Genomic DNA, 14,441 nt, shown 5'->3' with positions numbered 1-14,441 from the left:
CTAAACTCACATACCCTCATTCATTCATGGTTGTTCTCAGAGTTACCTTCCTGTCCCTGATTCTGTCCCTAGAGACAGCCCTTTCTCCTGAGACCCACACCTTTATATCCACACCTGGCCATCATCTCTCTGGGGGATGTCAAACATACACTACAAGCTCACATATCCAAAACCAAATCCAGAATCTTTGCCCCAATTTTCTCCTTATTCCAGTCTTTTTGGAGGTGCCCTTCCTGCTTGTGCCCACTCACAAGTCCCATCAATTTTATCAACTAAATGTTAGTTCATACTCACCATCCCCATCCCAGTCCAAAGTCTTCCATCCCTACCTATATGCATCTAATATCTTGTAGCTAAAGTGATCCTCCTCAAGTGTAATCTGAAGTCATCTCACTGTGAAACCTCTGCAGTGTCTGCTCACTGCCATTCAGGATCAAGATCACTAACTTTCATCTCTCAGCCTTTTCTCCAGCTCTTCCCTCTTGGGGAAAACCCTTCCTCATGCCCTGTATATTCATGTTTGTATTATCATACATTATGATCACCTGGAAAATTGTTAAATGTGGATTCCAGGCACTGCTCTCAGGTACTCTGATGGGCCTGGAACCATTCTAAACTCCACACCAAGCCTCTTGCCTTCAGCTCTTCCCTCTTCCTCTGGTTGACTCCTGCCCCATTCTTCAGGCAGTTCTCACTCAGATATCACTGTCTCCAGAATGATTTCCTGCCCTTCTGCAATGGATCCATTCCAGCACTCATCCAAGGCTCTGCAATTGCAGAAAAAACATCCCCAATACACACCCACACCTACCCACACACATCTCACAGAAAGCTTCCAGGGGACAGCAACATGGCCCACTTCCTGAATCCTGGGCCTAGCACAGAATCTGGCATTTGCTTGATCAGTAGCTGTTAGGAATAGAACCTAAGAGGTTCTGTTAACTTGGGAATTCCCAAGGAATGGCCCACCTCAGCCCCTAGTTTCTCATGTTGACCGATACAGTCTTGGAGCTTGAACTCTTATACAACTTGCCATGACTCTCTTAGGATGTCTGCTCTATGACCTCTGAGATTAAAACCATTGGGTGGCTGAGCCATCTACTCTAGATAGGAGACAACCCAACAAAATGATCATGAATCAAAGCACTGGATCTACATGTCTCCCAGGAAACCTGAGAAGGGCTGGGAAAACCAGTCCCCGAATGCCTGGTGTCTGGCTAATCCATTTTGCTTCTGCCTCTGCTGGCCCAAGACTAACCTAGTTTTGACCTTGAGAACCTGACTTCCATTTTTGGAGGGAAGGGTCACTCCCTCACAGAAGTTTCTAGACTGCTATTCTGAAGGCAAATGAGTACTTCGCCCCTACCCCTTCCCTTCTCACAGTGAAAAGGGTCTGAGAGGAGAATTGGTAAGCTAGTGTTAACAACCTTGCATAAGGGAGGTCCATGGATCTCTGCCTCTCTGGGGACATTTCCCTTTTTAGGTAGTTAACTAAAAATAGACATTAAACTCTTCACAGTTCCCAAAATCCACATGCACTGCCTGCCAAAGGCTCCTGAAAGGGACATAGGCTGGGTAAGGGTGGAGTAAGCACTCAGAGATCACAGGGGAGCCCTGGTATGAAAGGCCCTGAGGTAGGTCCAGGGTTCTGGGTGATTTGGTCCCCTTCCCCTTTCTAGCATGTCCCCTTACAAATATGTGAAAACAGATTGGTTGTCTTCCTAGATTAACATCTCTGGGCAAACTGTACACTTACTTCCATTATAGTAAAGGCTTTCTGTCACATTAGAAGATTGCAGAGGACCACAGTTCTTGTTACTACAAACACTCATCCCTGAGCCCCCAGAAAATGGAATGTGGGGATGGGCGTGAATGAGGCAACCTAGCATGGGGCCAATGTTGCTTGTCAGATGCTTCATGAGAAAGACTCACTGCCAGGCTTATGGAAGGCACAGAAAGTGCTGGAGAAGAAGATGGAAGCAGAAGTCTGGGGGAGGATGTCACAGGGTCACAGGCACAGGCAGGATGTGGGGGTAGGGTCGTGGGCTCTATCACACTTACACCTCTTCTTTGGTAGGGAGTAAGTGGAGTTGGTGCCCACCTTTGGAGACCTTCATGAAAGAATCCTAGCTTCTATCTTTCACTGTCAGAAAAGTCTTGATCTCAAAACCCAAACTCTCCAGCCTTTCCTTCCAACCCTTTGGATCCTATCAGGGTATATAGCACCTCGCATGGCGATACAGAGGATGTTTAAAAGAAATGTCTGATCCTGAGGAAACCTTCATGAAAACTGGACACTGAACTTGATATACAAGGATGCTTTCAAGTTGGGGTGACTTGCTGTTTCACAGAAAGACACATATGGAAGTCAAGGCCAAGATAACAAAAAACAACCTAATCTAGATGGTCTACTCTGGTCACTTGGATGGTCCACAGTGACCAATGCCAGAGATTAGCATCAAAGCCAGACATGGAACCCAAAGGGATGCTGGGCTTGCATCAGCTTTAAACTACAGCTCCATAGTGGAGGCAAGGGACCCTTAAAGCGGAGAATTAAAAAAATGGATTAGAAAAACCAAATACGTGCTATGAATGGACTCATGGTACAATTGTCAAGTTGTAAAAGCCTGCCATGGATACTTATCACTTTTTCCTTTTTTTAAAAAAATTAGTTTTTTATTGTGAGGGGTTACAGTTACATGAGCAAGGTAATGAGTACATTTCTTATGAAGCATTGTTGCCTCCTCCTTTGTTTTTTCCCTACCATCCCTTCCCTCCTCCCACCTCTACAACTACACCACCCTTTTCCCTCCGTAAATTGTAAAGTTCGGTTTTCAACATACTGCCTTGTATATCTCATTGTTACAATAGGTCAACCTGTATCACTATTTAAACATTTTGTTTTTTTCTCTTCCCCTCCCCAAATTATACCGACATCAAATACAGTGAAAACGGGTTATACCGTGTTGAAGGAACATACAAAGCAACAAAAAAAAAAACACATGGTACCTTATAAATATGTTAGAAACAATAGCAAGGCCATTCAGTTATACAGACAGATTAGAGGAATCCCTAGTCTGGTGTCAAACTGGCATTGGCTCACCTGTGCTTTTTTACACCTGGGTTTTTAAAAAAACAATCTTTAAGCCCCATGGACCTGTCCTTCATCACACAGGCAGCAAGCTTGTCTTCCTCCATACAAAACTCCTAAGAACTTCCCCAGCCAATCAGAACTGGTCCTTCCCCCATTGGCTGGTCACTGCTGTGCAAACTCAGCTATAAGCTGTAAGCTTCATGTCTCCATACATCATGTGAGAAGAATTAGTTGCCTCACCTGAACATGTTCCTCAAAACCTTCCCATCAGTGGCCTGACATCATAGCTGGACAAGGCCTGGGGTCAGCCATGGATGACGAAGAAGCTATGGTACAGAGGAATGTAAATCTTCCACTAAAGTCTCACATTTAATTAATGGAAGAATACAGACCTTCTTCTCCTGCTTTGTAGATCCATAGCTTTCTTCTACACCTTGGGCCTGAGCATTGCCCTAGAACTGATCATACTAAGTTGTTCCTATTTCCTCATTCCATATGGAGCTCAGACTGAGGAGTCTGGGGTGCTGTTCCCTATGCTATCTCCCAAACAGGAGAGGACCCACTCACTTTGGGCTGGAGGAGTAAAGAAAGTATTCCAGAGGTGCTAGTATTAGATTCCCATCAAGAAGAGAGAAAGACAACGATAAAGGACATTATTGGGCCAGTTGAAAAAAATGGGAGAGTGGACTGTGGATTGGTTAGATAACAGCATTGATTCCACGTCAAATTTCCTGGTTCCAATAATTTCATTGTGGTTATATTCTTAGGAGACACACAGTGAGTTGGAATTCAAGGATATGGTATCTCTAATTTGGTTTGTAAGAGGTGTCTAAATGTGAATATACATATATTAGGTATAAAACAACTGAATAAAATCTAAATAATCAGTGAATGTCAAGTAAAGCATAGTGTAAGAGTTTGTTGTACTATTTTTGGAACTTTTGTGCAACTTTGAAATGATACCAAAACAGTTATTTAAAAACAACCTATTGGCAAGCATGTAGCAAATACCTTGAGAAGTCCCTAGACCCAAAGACACATGTCAGCTGCTTTCCTTCCACTCCCCTCCTTCCTCCTCCTCTCCCTGCCCCAGACTTGCCAGTCAGACCTCTGTCAGTCTTATCAGCTAGTCCCCCACCTCCTCCTGCTATTTCCTATGATCCAACCTTAAGCACAAACTAAGGCCCTGAGTCTGTGGCCAGGCCAAGGTGTTATGGCAGAAAAATAGATTAGTGTTGGTATCACGGTTCCATTCCTTACTAGTTGTGACACCCTGGGTAGGGCAGTTTCATTGCTAAGACAGTTTTGCTCATATGTAAAATAGAAGCAATAACTATTTGCACAGTGGAGTAAACAACTTAGCTGGAGCAATGTAGATGGAGCAGCTAAGACGATGCCTAATACACAAGAATTCAGAAAACTAATGCCGCCCAACTCAACCATGCTCACAAGAGTCACCTCGCATCTGTACTGTTTCCCCCCCGAGGCTCCGGCCTGCCTTCCCTCCCCCGCCAGTGTTATCATTCCTCTTCAACCAAACCACATAAACTGCATTCTTCTCCTTCATAACCTAGCCCCAGCTTCCCTCTTTCCCAAACCCTCCCACACTAACTCCCCCATCTCCCTCTTGTGCTTGTGAGTCATTGCCTGGCCCCTTGTTCTTTGGTCACTTGAGTTGGGGGCAGCTGACTTGGCTTCTCCTTCACACCCCACAGCAGTGAGTCTCCAGGGGCTCCCAAGTCATGGTGTGGACAGAATCATCCTTGCTCATGCCTGACAACTTATTCACATGACCACATGGGCCTGGCTGGGAACAAGGGCATGCACAGAAAGGGATCTGGCTATGCTCCGGTGCAACAGGAAAGTCACTTCAGATTAGTTACTTCATGGCCCTACAAACATACACACACACACACACACACACACACACACACACACACACACACACACACACACAGAGCCAGATTACTCATGGAACTGGACATGTCTGGGACTGAAGACAGTAAAAGAAAAAGATGGGGGCTAGGAATGTGTGTAAGTAGCAGAGTACTTGCCTAGCATGCATGAAGCCCTGAGTTTAATTCCTCAGTACCATATAAATAGAAAAAGTGGGAAGTGGTGCTGTGGCTCAAGTGGTAGAGTGTTAGCTTCGAGCAAAAGAAGCTCAGAGACAGTGCCCAGGCCCTGAGATCAAGCCCCAGGACTGGAAAAAACAGAGTGAAGAAAAAGATGCCCAGACTATAGGATTCCATTCTTTTTTCTTTCTTTCTTTCTTTTTTATTTTGTCAGTTGTGGGACTTGAACTCTGGGCCTGGGCACTGTCTCTGAGCTCTTCAGTTCAAGGTGAGCACTCTACCACTTAAGCCACAGAGTTACTTCTGTTTTCCTGATGGTTATTTGGAGAAAACGTCTCATGGACTTTTCTGCCTGAGCTGGCTTTGAACCATGAACTTCAGATCTCAGCCGCCTGAGTAGCTAGGATTATAGATGTGAGCCACCGGCACCTGGCTAATTCCATTTCTATAAGCAAAAAAACCCTCCAACTGATATACTTGTATATTTGCATATTTACATATTTTTCACATATATGTATATAAATGCACAGAAGAGTAATTGAATTGGAGTTATAAAATTGGGAGATAGATTTTCACATTGGACTTATACTATTTCTGAATTGTTTCAAATGCTTAAAAAAGAATTCATTCCTGTAGTTACAATAAATTATCCCACAAAGGGAGAAAATATTGGAGACACAGACATAAAAGACATCTCCTTCATTTCCTACCTCCATGCAGCCACCTCTTCAGGAGGCTCCAGGACCCAAGCCCTGTGGTATCCCTTGGGTATCCGGGGCAGGACAAGAACATGTGTCTGGCGGAGGTTGGGGGCGGTTAATGCAGCTGTCAGTGGTGATAGGTTTCAGGTGATAGGGGCTGGTAGATAGGCCAGCAAAAGGAGTCAAGATGGTTATTAGGGGGCATGGAGACACAACTATTCTTTGGTGATGAATGAGTCTCTCTACCATGGAGGCTGTCTACACAGGGAAAAACACTCTTTGCAGACAAGGGGTGCAGTCATGAATGTGTGTGTTTTCTATGAAGATGAATCACTTCCTTCCAGCTCTGCTGCTCCCATAATTAGGGCTGCCTGAACCCCTCAGACACTGGAACATTCTGAAAGTGTGGCTGTAGAGGACCCCAGTGGCTACATACTTCATAGCAGCAGCAGGCAGATCTGCTTAAAACCAACAGTGGGGCCCTGGCTTCCCTATGTACCACTGAATCAGGGTCCCACCCCTGAGGCTCTGATATGATCCTGAGGTACAGGATGGTGGTGGGGTACATCCCAGGCCTCTGTGGTTTATGAGCTCTGCAGGTGACTCCAATACATAGTCATAGCCTTGCTGTCCTCTAGGAGTTCCGGTTTGATGTTGACGACTGGGGTTTTCCACAGCCTCTATAGCTCTTTAGGGCAAAGAGCCCAGTTGTGTGTCTGCTCATTGTCTCACATTTGTTTTTCTCCTCCACAGTGCTTCATTGGCGCTGCCTCACCTCTATCAGAATTCCACTGGGACACGGTTCTGGAGCCTAGAACAGGAGTGGCTGAACCACCACATCACCCACCTGCTCTCTACAAGAGACACCTGGTCTCTTCACATTTCCCATAACTAGCTCAACAAGATCCAGGCAATACCTCTGGAGAATAAAAGCATCTAAGCCATTTCTATTAGATTCTTTTTAAACACTTTATTAAATCTGTACTCTTAACAATTGAGGCTTCTTAATAGTGGCCTCTTCACTATTCTCATGGATACTGAACTCACTTGGATTAAGTATCTAGGAGAAATTGTAAGTTCACTTTGGCTGCTTCACCACACTACCCTGACTTGGGCTGACTATCTGTGTTTAAAGAACCGAAGCTCAGCATTAGGAAGATAAAATAACACTTTACAAAGAAAAAGAACACAGAAAAGTCATAAAATACTGCCTTGCAATGGAAAAAAGAGAAGTGGTCTTTGAAGGAATCAGGCTGCATTGCTTTTTTTCTATTAGCATAGGTAAGTAAGAGCTTGCCTGTGTTCTGTTTAAGACTAAGTATGTTGGGGATGTGCAAACAATTCTGCACCCTATTAAAACTTGAGGTGTCAAGAAACAGTTCAGGTAATCAAATCAGTATGGTAATTTTAGGGGAAGCCAGGGCTGCATTATAACTTTTGAGGCACTTCTGTCTTCTTGGGCCCCTTCTTTCTTTCATTAAAAAAGGGATATCTGCCAAGCATTGGTGGTTCATGCCTGTAATCCTAGCTACTCAGGAGGCTGAGATCTGAAGATGATGGTTCAAACAAAAGTCTGTGAGATTCTTATTTCCAATTATCTGTCCCCCCAAAAGCTGGAAACAGAGCTGTAGGTTCAAGTGGTAGAGTGCTATCTTTGAGCAAAAAAAAATCTCCTAGACAGCACCTAGGCCCTGAGTTCAAGCCCCAGGACTGACACTGAAAATAAAAGCATATGTGTAAATATGTATGTATACATGTAAGCATATGCATATATTACCTTAATTATGTGAATTGCACATTATAAATTGCTCTACTTATAAAGATCAATATATTATGAATTTAAAACATTGTCTTAGAATTGTTTCTTTTTTCTTCTGATTTTGTAAGATGGCACAGTTTTGTGGGTCTCTAAAAAGCAATGTGGACCTGGGCTTGGTGTCTATGGATAAGGAGACATGAGGAGATACAAATGAATAATAAATAAAGAGGGAAGTAACTGTTTATTATCTCAGTCACAGTGAACAGTGAAGCTCCTTTCTCCCTTGGCTTTTTTTTTTTCTTATTGGTTGTGGGACTTGAACTCTGGACCTGGGCACTGTCCCTGAGCTCTTTTGCTCAAGGCGTGTACTACACCACACTGAGTCACAGCTCTACTTCCAGTTTTCTGGTGATTAACTGCAGATAAGAGTCTCATGGATTTTCATGCCCAGACTGTCTTTGAACCAGAATCCTCAGATTGTGGTTCAGAGGAGCTAGGATTACCGGCATGAGCCACCAGTGCCCTGCTTGTTTTGGCTTTTTATACCACATAATTTCAAAGGTCCCTGACCAAGGCCTAGGCAAGGCCCTCAAGGAGCATCTGAAGAGACATGGATGCAATCTCATGATTCTGGGAACAAGACAGTGGAGGAAGGAGGTGCTGATGCTTTGAGAACTCACAGAGTTGTTTCTTTGAGCTGAAGAGGGTTAGACCTCAGAGTTAAAATGGCTTTGCAGTGAGAAATGACCAGAAAGGTATACCATAGGGAATGACTCAAGAGCAAAGAGGAAGAAGCTCAGGAGAAGGTCAAGTGCTTGACCTCAAAGATTTGGCAGATCTGGTAAGAGAGATGTTGACATCCCATGTGCCCATGTGTGGTAGGTGTCCCGGGTGTGAACATAAAAAAGGTTCACTTCTGTGGGATTTCAGAGGTTGGGAGGACCATTGGCGATTTCAGCCTGAGCGAGAAATTGAAAACTACAATTTAGAAAGCTTCCTCTGGTAAGATAGAATCAACTGGGGAGATCAGGAGCAGCTCCTGATCTAAGTCTCCATAGCAACCCCTCCACTCCCAGGCACATATGAGTGTGAAGAGATGGGTTGTGGAAGAGATCTCCACAAGAGATCACTCACTGGGCACTTGAGCACAAGGAAGCCAGACCTCCAGGAAGCACTCAGGTCACAGTAGGTGATCAGGAGACCTGACCTCTGATGCCACCTCAGTCCTGGGTGTCCAAGGGTTTGCACAACAAATCCAAGTAAGTACTTACTCTCTGTTCCTAGCACAGGGGGAAGGGAACTCTTGGGCCTCCGAGATTTCATCTCCGGGGCCTTGGCATTCTCACTGGCCGGAGCATCTGGAACAAAACAAGCAACACCACTGTCAGTCAGCAGCTGTCCAAGGAGCTGAGCAGAGGAGGCACTTCAGTTAGAACCCCACCTCAACCCAGTGCCGGCCCACATTCCTCTCTGAGGCCCTCTCTGTAGCAGCCTGACGCCTGGACTGGCCGCTCCACTGGGAGCACCAAAGAAGGAGAGAGACTGCTGCACTGCACAAGCCTGATAAATCAGATGGCAGAACCATGAGCAGAGATGGATGCACAGGCGAGGGAAGTGCTTAATGCTCCTGCTATGGCAGCAAAGGCCGCCAGGAATGGCCCTGGCAAGCTGGGCACCCTCTGTTTGGCTTGTTCCATCTTTTTCCTTGGGTCCCAACTTACTCAGCTGTGTTCTGGTCTTCCTAAAGGTCTTCCAAAGTGAATGGGGTCCTGGCCCTTAGGCTTATAGATCTGGCAGAGGGGAGGACTTGGCAGCCACTGATTTCTCAGACTTGCTTTAGTCCTGGGCAAAAACAGGCCAGATAAAGGCCTTGAAGCAGGCAGCTGGCATGTCTCACCCCTGGGGCTAAGGAGAGCACTAAGTCTGAGGGCTTCTACTACCTCCTCTCCCAAGGTAGGTGCAGTGGATCCCTGCTGGGCAGCACTGGATGTATTGGGCAGGGCAGTGCAACAGCCTCTCAGCTCTCTGCTCCAAGCTCTCTTTTCTAGTTCAATACAAAGCATGGATAATGCTTGAGGAAGCCCTCAGCTGTGGAGTAGTGTGGAATCAGCACTCTGGGCTGGGCTGGGCTGGGCTAGGCTGGGTGGAGCAGGGCAGCACAGCTATTCCCTTAAAAATGGACTTTAAGACATAGGCAAATTACCCAGGACTGAGATAAGTTGCTGCTGGCTGACTAGCTATCACCATCTCCAGTTTTTACCACCCTCCCTCCACCCAAGGAACACTCTTAGGGGAGAGGCTGGGAGGACACTCCCCTTGAGTCCCTTCCTGTCCTCCATTTCCTGCTCCTGAAAAGGAAGCTCACAGGGAGGAAGGGGGTGGGGGGACTTTCCAGATGGGGCCTTGGTTACATTCCTGTGGCTTGGCTGGGGAGGAAGGTCCATCTCCTTGTCTCCACCCCAAGGACGGGTAGCCCTGGCTGGTCTTGCCTAGATTGGGCTTCTGTAGTTCAGGAGCAGAAAGCACCAGGAACATAGAATACAGGGGCTGAGGACATACTCTTTCCAGCTCAAAGTGACAGGCTTTGTGCAGGTATTATGTAGGTCCAAATGAATGGCAGCTCAGAAGCCACAGGGCTGTGATAGGCAATTTCCCACTGAAGACAGCTAAGAGCTGGGCATGGTGGCTCACGCATGCCTGTAATCCCAGATACTTGGAGGTGAAGAAAGGAGAATCAAGGTTTGAAGCAAGCTCAGGCAAAAGCTGGCAAGACCTTATGTCAAAAAAAAAAAGGTCAGGCATGGTGGTTGGTTCACGCCTGTGGTCCTAGTTCCTCTGAAGCTGGAGGTAGACTGATTGAAGTTGGAGGACTAGGCTGTATCTGAAAAACAAACTAAAAGCAAAAGGACTAGAGTGTGGCTCAAATGGTTGAACACTTGTCTAGCAAGCTATAGGCCCTGATGCAAAACTTGGGCAAACTATAAAATTGTCATGTGCCTTTGCTCTCAGTCCTGCAAGTAACAGTAGCAATAGTAAAGATAGCTGAAGGCCTTTATCGTGAAGCTGTAGGAAAGAGTCAGTTGGACTTAAAAGTAGGACTTTCTAACAGTGTATGACAAGGGGTGGAGAGTAAGGGACAAAGATGGAAGAAATCCTTTCAAGCAGAGGTTGGTAATCTAGCCCCTACCTTGACCCCTGCCCTACTATGTACCACCCATATCCCACCACCTTCCATAAGCGCAGAATAACCCCAGATAGTAAGTTCCAGGTCCCTGCCACCAGGACACAGGTCTGCCAAGCTGTCAAGAAGCTGTGCACACCTAAGAGCACCAGTTCCATGTGGACACATGGTGTGAGGGACAGAAACTTCCTTGGGACTTTGGGAGATTTGGAAGGATAGAATGTATACACAGTTCTGTATTCCTATTTCAGCATTCTCCTGGAAGAGTCCCAGAGCATAGAGGAGACTGGGATAGAAGAGTGAGGATTCTTTTTCTACTGATGGGTAAACTGAGGCACGAGTGAGCAAAGGATGAGGAGCCTGTTTTCTTGGATTTCTGAAAGATAGCAGTGGGGCCTTATATTAGTTCTCTCCCTATGTGTCATTCTTTCAGAGTCCTATCATGGTCAGAGAGATGAGTTCTCCTTTTGTTTTTGTCATTCACATCTTCAGAATTTGAGCAAATCACAAAAACTGCCCTCTACCTCTGCTTCTGCCATTAGCACAGAGGAAAAAAAAAACACCTCATATTTTCTCTATCTCAGTGTCCTCAGATCCAGGCAAGAAAGAAAAGGCACACAAGTGTGCTTTGGAGAGCCAAGAAGCACTGTTTCCTTTAATGCATCCCTTCCTTCTGACTATACAACCCTGGAGCCCCCTAGAGAAAATCCTTCACCTTCAGAAAGCCCTGGGACCAGTCCGTGTCAGCTTCAGCACTGTCTCAGTGCTCACTGGGTTGTGTTTTGAGTCTGGTTTTGAGACATTTTTTGGATACACCTTATCTTTCCATCTGGCTGTGAGGAATAGGGCTCAAGTTTCCCTTTTCAAAGCAAACCTGGAGCCCCGTGGGGGACCACACTCCCTGCTCATGTGCCAGCACTGCGGGGCCTATGTGCTGTGCCATGGGGCCTGGCCAGGGACATGGAACCACCAGTCCTCTGTGAGAACTGCCAGCGAGGAATGGCCTGGAAGGACCACACGCTTAATCAAAACCAGCTTTGTGCTCGCGCTGCTGCCCAGGGGATAAAAATAATAGTAATAAAAGTTTAACAGCAGCTTGTAGTTTTCTGTCTATTTTAATCATTTTGTGATGAAACTGAACTTCATTTCTATATTTGAGCCCCAGGGCTGGAGTCCTTTGCTGGCCCTGTTGTGCCCCCAAAGTAGCATGGGGGAGGAGGGTGGAGGTGTGGAGAAGTGGGGGGCCTCTATGGAGAGAGGGATACTTGTCCTTATATGGACAATGCCTCACCCCTTCCACTCCTGGACTAGCTCTGGAGGAAATCTTTCCAGAGTAGCATTTTTTTTTTTTGCTTGCTTGTTTCCCCCAAGAGGTTGTATCTGGGGCTCTCTGATCCTAGGCTGAGGGAGGGGGGAGGCCTTAGGAAGCTTCTAGGAGTAGATTTAGGGGCCCTGGTTTCAGCCTCTTCCAGGATGGCCCTTTGCCAGACAACAAGCAGCCTGATAGTTATTCTATTGAGAGAGTTCTAGTCAGGAAATTTGAGGGCTCCTTTTTGGCTCTGTTTAATGGCCATGAGTCCTTGGATCCAAGTTTCTGAACTTTTCTGACATTTATTTCCCTCCATAGGAAGATGAGAGTAACAAACAAAAACCCAGCAGTTCTATTTAGTTCAGCCTATTAATCATTAACTGCCTGTGATGATTTAAAGAATAAGCATGAAGGTAACAGTGGACTGAGAAACATGGCAAGGTAAGTGACAATCAGAAGTGCCAATGGACTTAGTGGCAATGGACCTCAGTGGTTAGAGTGTAGGGTTTGAGTCTAGATTCTTACTCAACTAGTCAGGATGTCCTCAGCACACTTCAGGTGAGGCTCTTCTTACCATCACTCCCCTGACTTCCTCCTCATTGTCACCAGTGATCTCTACCCATGTTGCCAACTCCAAGGGCCAATGCTCAGGCCGATCTCTGTACTCAGTAGCAGTATTTTAAATATTGATCCTGATCATTCTTTTCTTGTGGAACTTCTCATCATTTGGCTTCTGGGACATCTCCTTTCACTTGGGTTTCTCCCTGCAGCCAATGCTTCATAATCTCCTGTAAACTCTCATTGTTGGTCTCTACTTCTCTTCCTTGTCCCAGTTCCAGTCACATCTGCCTCTAAGACTTCAGTAAATCCCCAAGGTATCTGATGGACTCTACACATGGATGCCTCCTCATGTCCAACCCCACTCAGCCTCAGATATATCTAAATATCAGTCAAGGAGATCTGCTTCCTTGGCCTAATGGACATCTTCAGCTTCATACTTAGAGAACTATTGATTGTTTCCCAGTTCTTACAATCTGATTTCAGTAGGTGATATAAGCATTGAGCTTTACTCCTCCATGAAAACAAAGACTTCAACAAAGAGTAGACTATGTAAGGCCCTTGGACTGACTCCTCTTTCTCTTCTACTGACCCAAAACATCAGCAACTCCTATCAGTTCTATATCAAACCAGATTATGAACACGCCCATCCTTTCTGTCTATTCTACTGAGCGTAAGGTTCAATAGTGCCATTGCCTAAGACCTGTTTCCCTGCTCCATTCTTGACACATCCTGGGTCTGTTCTACCTAAGTGATGCTTTACAAGTGTCCAATGTTGTCCCAACACACTTGGAATAAAATCTGGCTTCCTATCATGAGCTACATGGCTTCAGAGACCTGGGCCCTGACCCTATAGCATACTGCCCGTCCAATTTCCTCTTCTAGAATGTCATAAGCACAATCTTGTTGCTATTCCCTCTTCTGGGACTCTTTTGATCACTTCCTGCCTCTGTTTAAATGTCCCTTCCTCCACAGGCCTCAGCCACCCGCCTCTTTGAAGTAGCATTCCCATCACCAGGCTGTGCTTTCCTCATAGCACACAGCATTACCTGACATTGCAACATATCTGTTCACCTGCACTATTGCTTCCTCTCTAAAAGGTCAAGTCGTTAGAGCAGGTACTTCTTCTGTTTATTGTTCCAAATGCCAGTTCTTCCAGCAGTGCCTGAAAGACCCAGCATTAGTATCTGTTGAATGAGTGAGCAATGACATGGGGTGGCTCTGTCTTTCTCAATCTTCTCCTTTTTTGTTTGTTTCTTGAGATATGGTGTTGCTATATGGCTCAGAGTGTTTGGTTCAAATTTAAGATCTTCCTGCCTTGTCTCCTGTGTGCTGCTTATTTTTTTTTTTGGTATGTGTAGGCGTGTGTGTGTGTGTGTGTGTGTGTGTGTGTGTAGTATTGACCAAAAATGGCACATATATCTTGTGTGGCCAAATTCCTACTCTCACTGTAGCTGAAGTCTGGGCTGGGAAGGGCTGGATGATCCAGGGAGGGACCAGGATATCTTCTGACTCCTATTATGCTGGCCTAAGAAGGGCTTTCTTATCTCCTGTGTATCTGGATCACAAGAAATGAGTTATGCAGTCTCATTAGGGATTCTTATAGGCCATGCCCCAAATCATAGAAAAGTGAAGGCTCTAGGACCAGATACACCTGAGGCCTGCCTATATGATCCATATTATAATTTGCCAGGTAGGCTAGATGTCCAGTCTGGATTTAGTGTGCATAGTGTCCGTTCTAGGAAGGCTGTTTATGCTGCTGAG

At 45.7% G+C, this 14,441-nt stretch overlaps 1 protein-coding gene across 2 annotated transcripts in view; it reads right to left on the bottom strand.

Annotated features, from left to right (window-relative positions):
* The window catches only part of Mylk (myosin light chain kinase), a 195,090-nt gene that overhangs the window by 60,467 nt on the left and 120,182 nt on the right, over positions 1–14,441 (bottom strand). For both annotated transcript variants that reach the window (XM_013019424.1, XM_013019423.1), the window contains one exon: positions 8,901–8,987. In XM_013019424.1, the coding sequence (XP_012874878.1) occupies positions 8,901–8,987 (87 nt within the window). The remainder of the gene's footprint in view (positions 1–8,900; positions 8,988–14,441) is intronic.

This window comes from Dipodomys ordii, unplaced genomic scaffold (assembly GCF_000151885.1).
Source record: "Dipodomys ordii isolate 6190 unplaced genomic scaffold, Dord_2.0 Scaffold45, whole genome shotgun sequence".
Taxonomy (NCBI): Eukaryota; Metazoa; Chordata; class Mammalia; order Rodentia; family Heteromyidae; genus Dipodomys; species Dipodomys ordii.
Note: the sequence above shows the minus strand (reverse complement) of the source record. Positions and strands in the feature narration are given on the sequence as shown.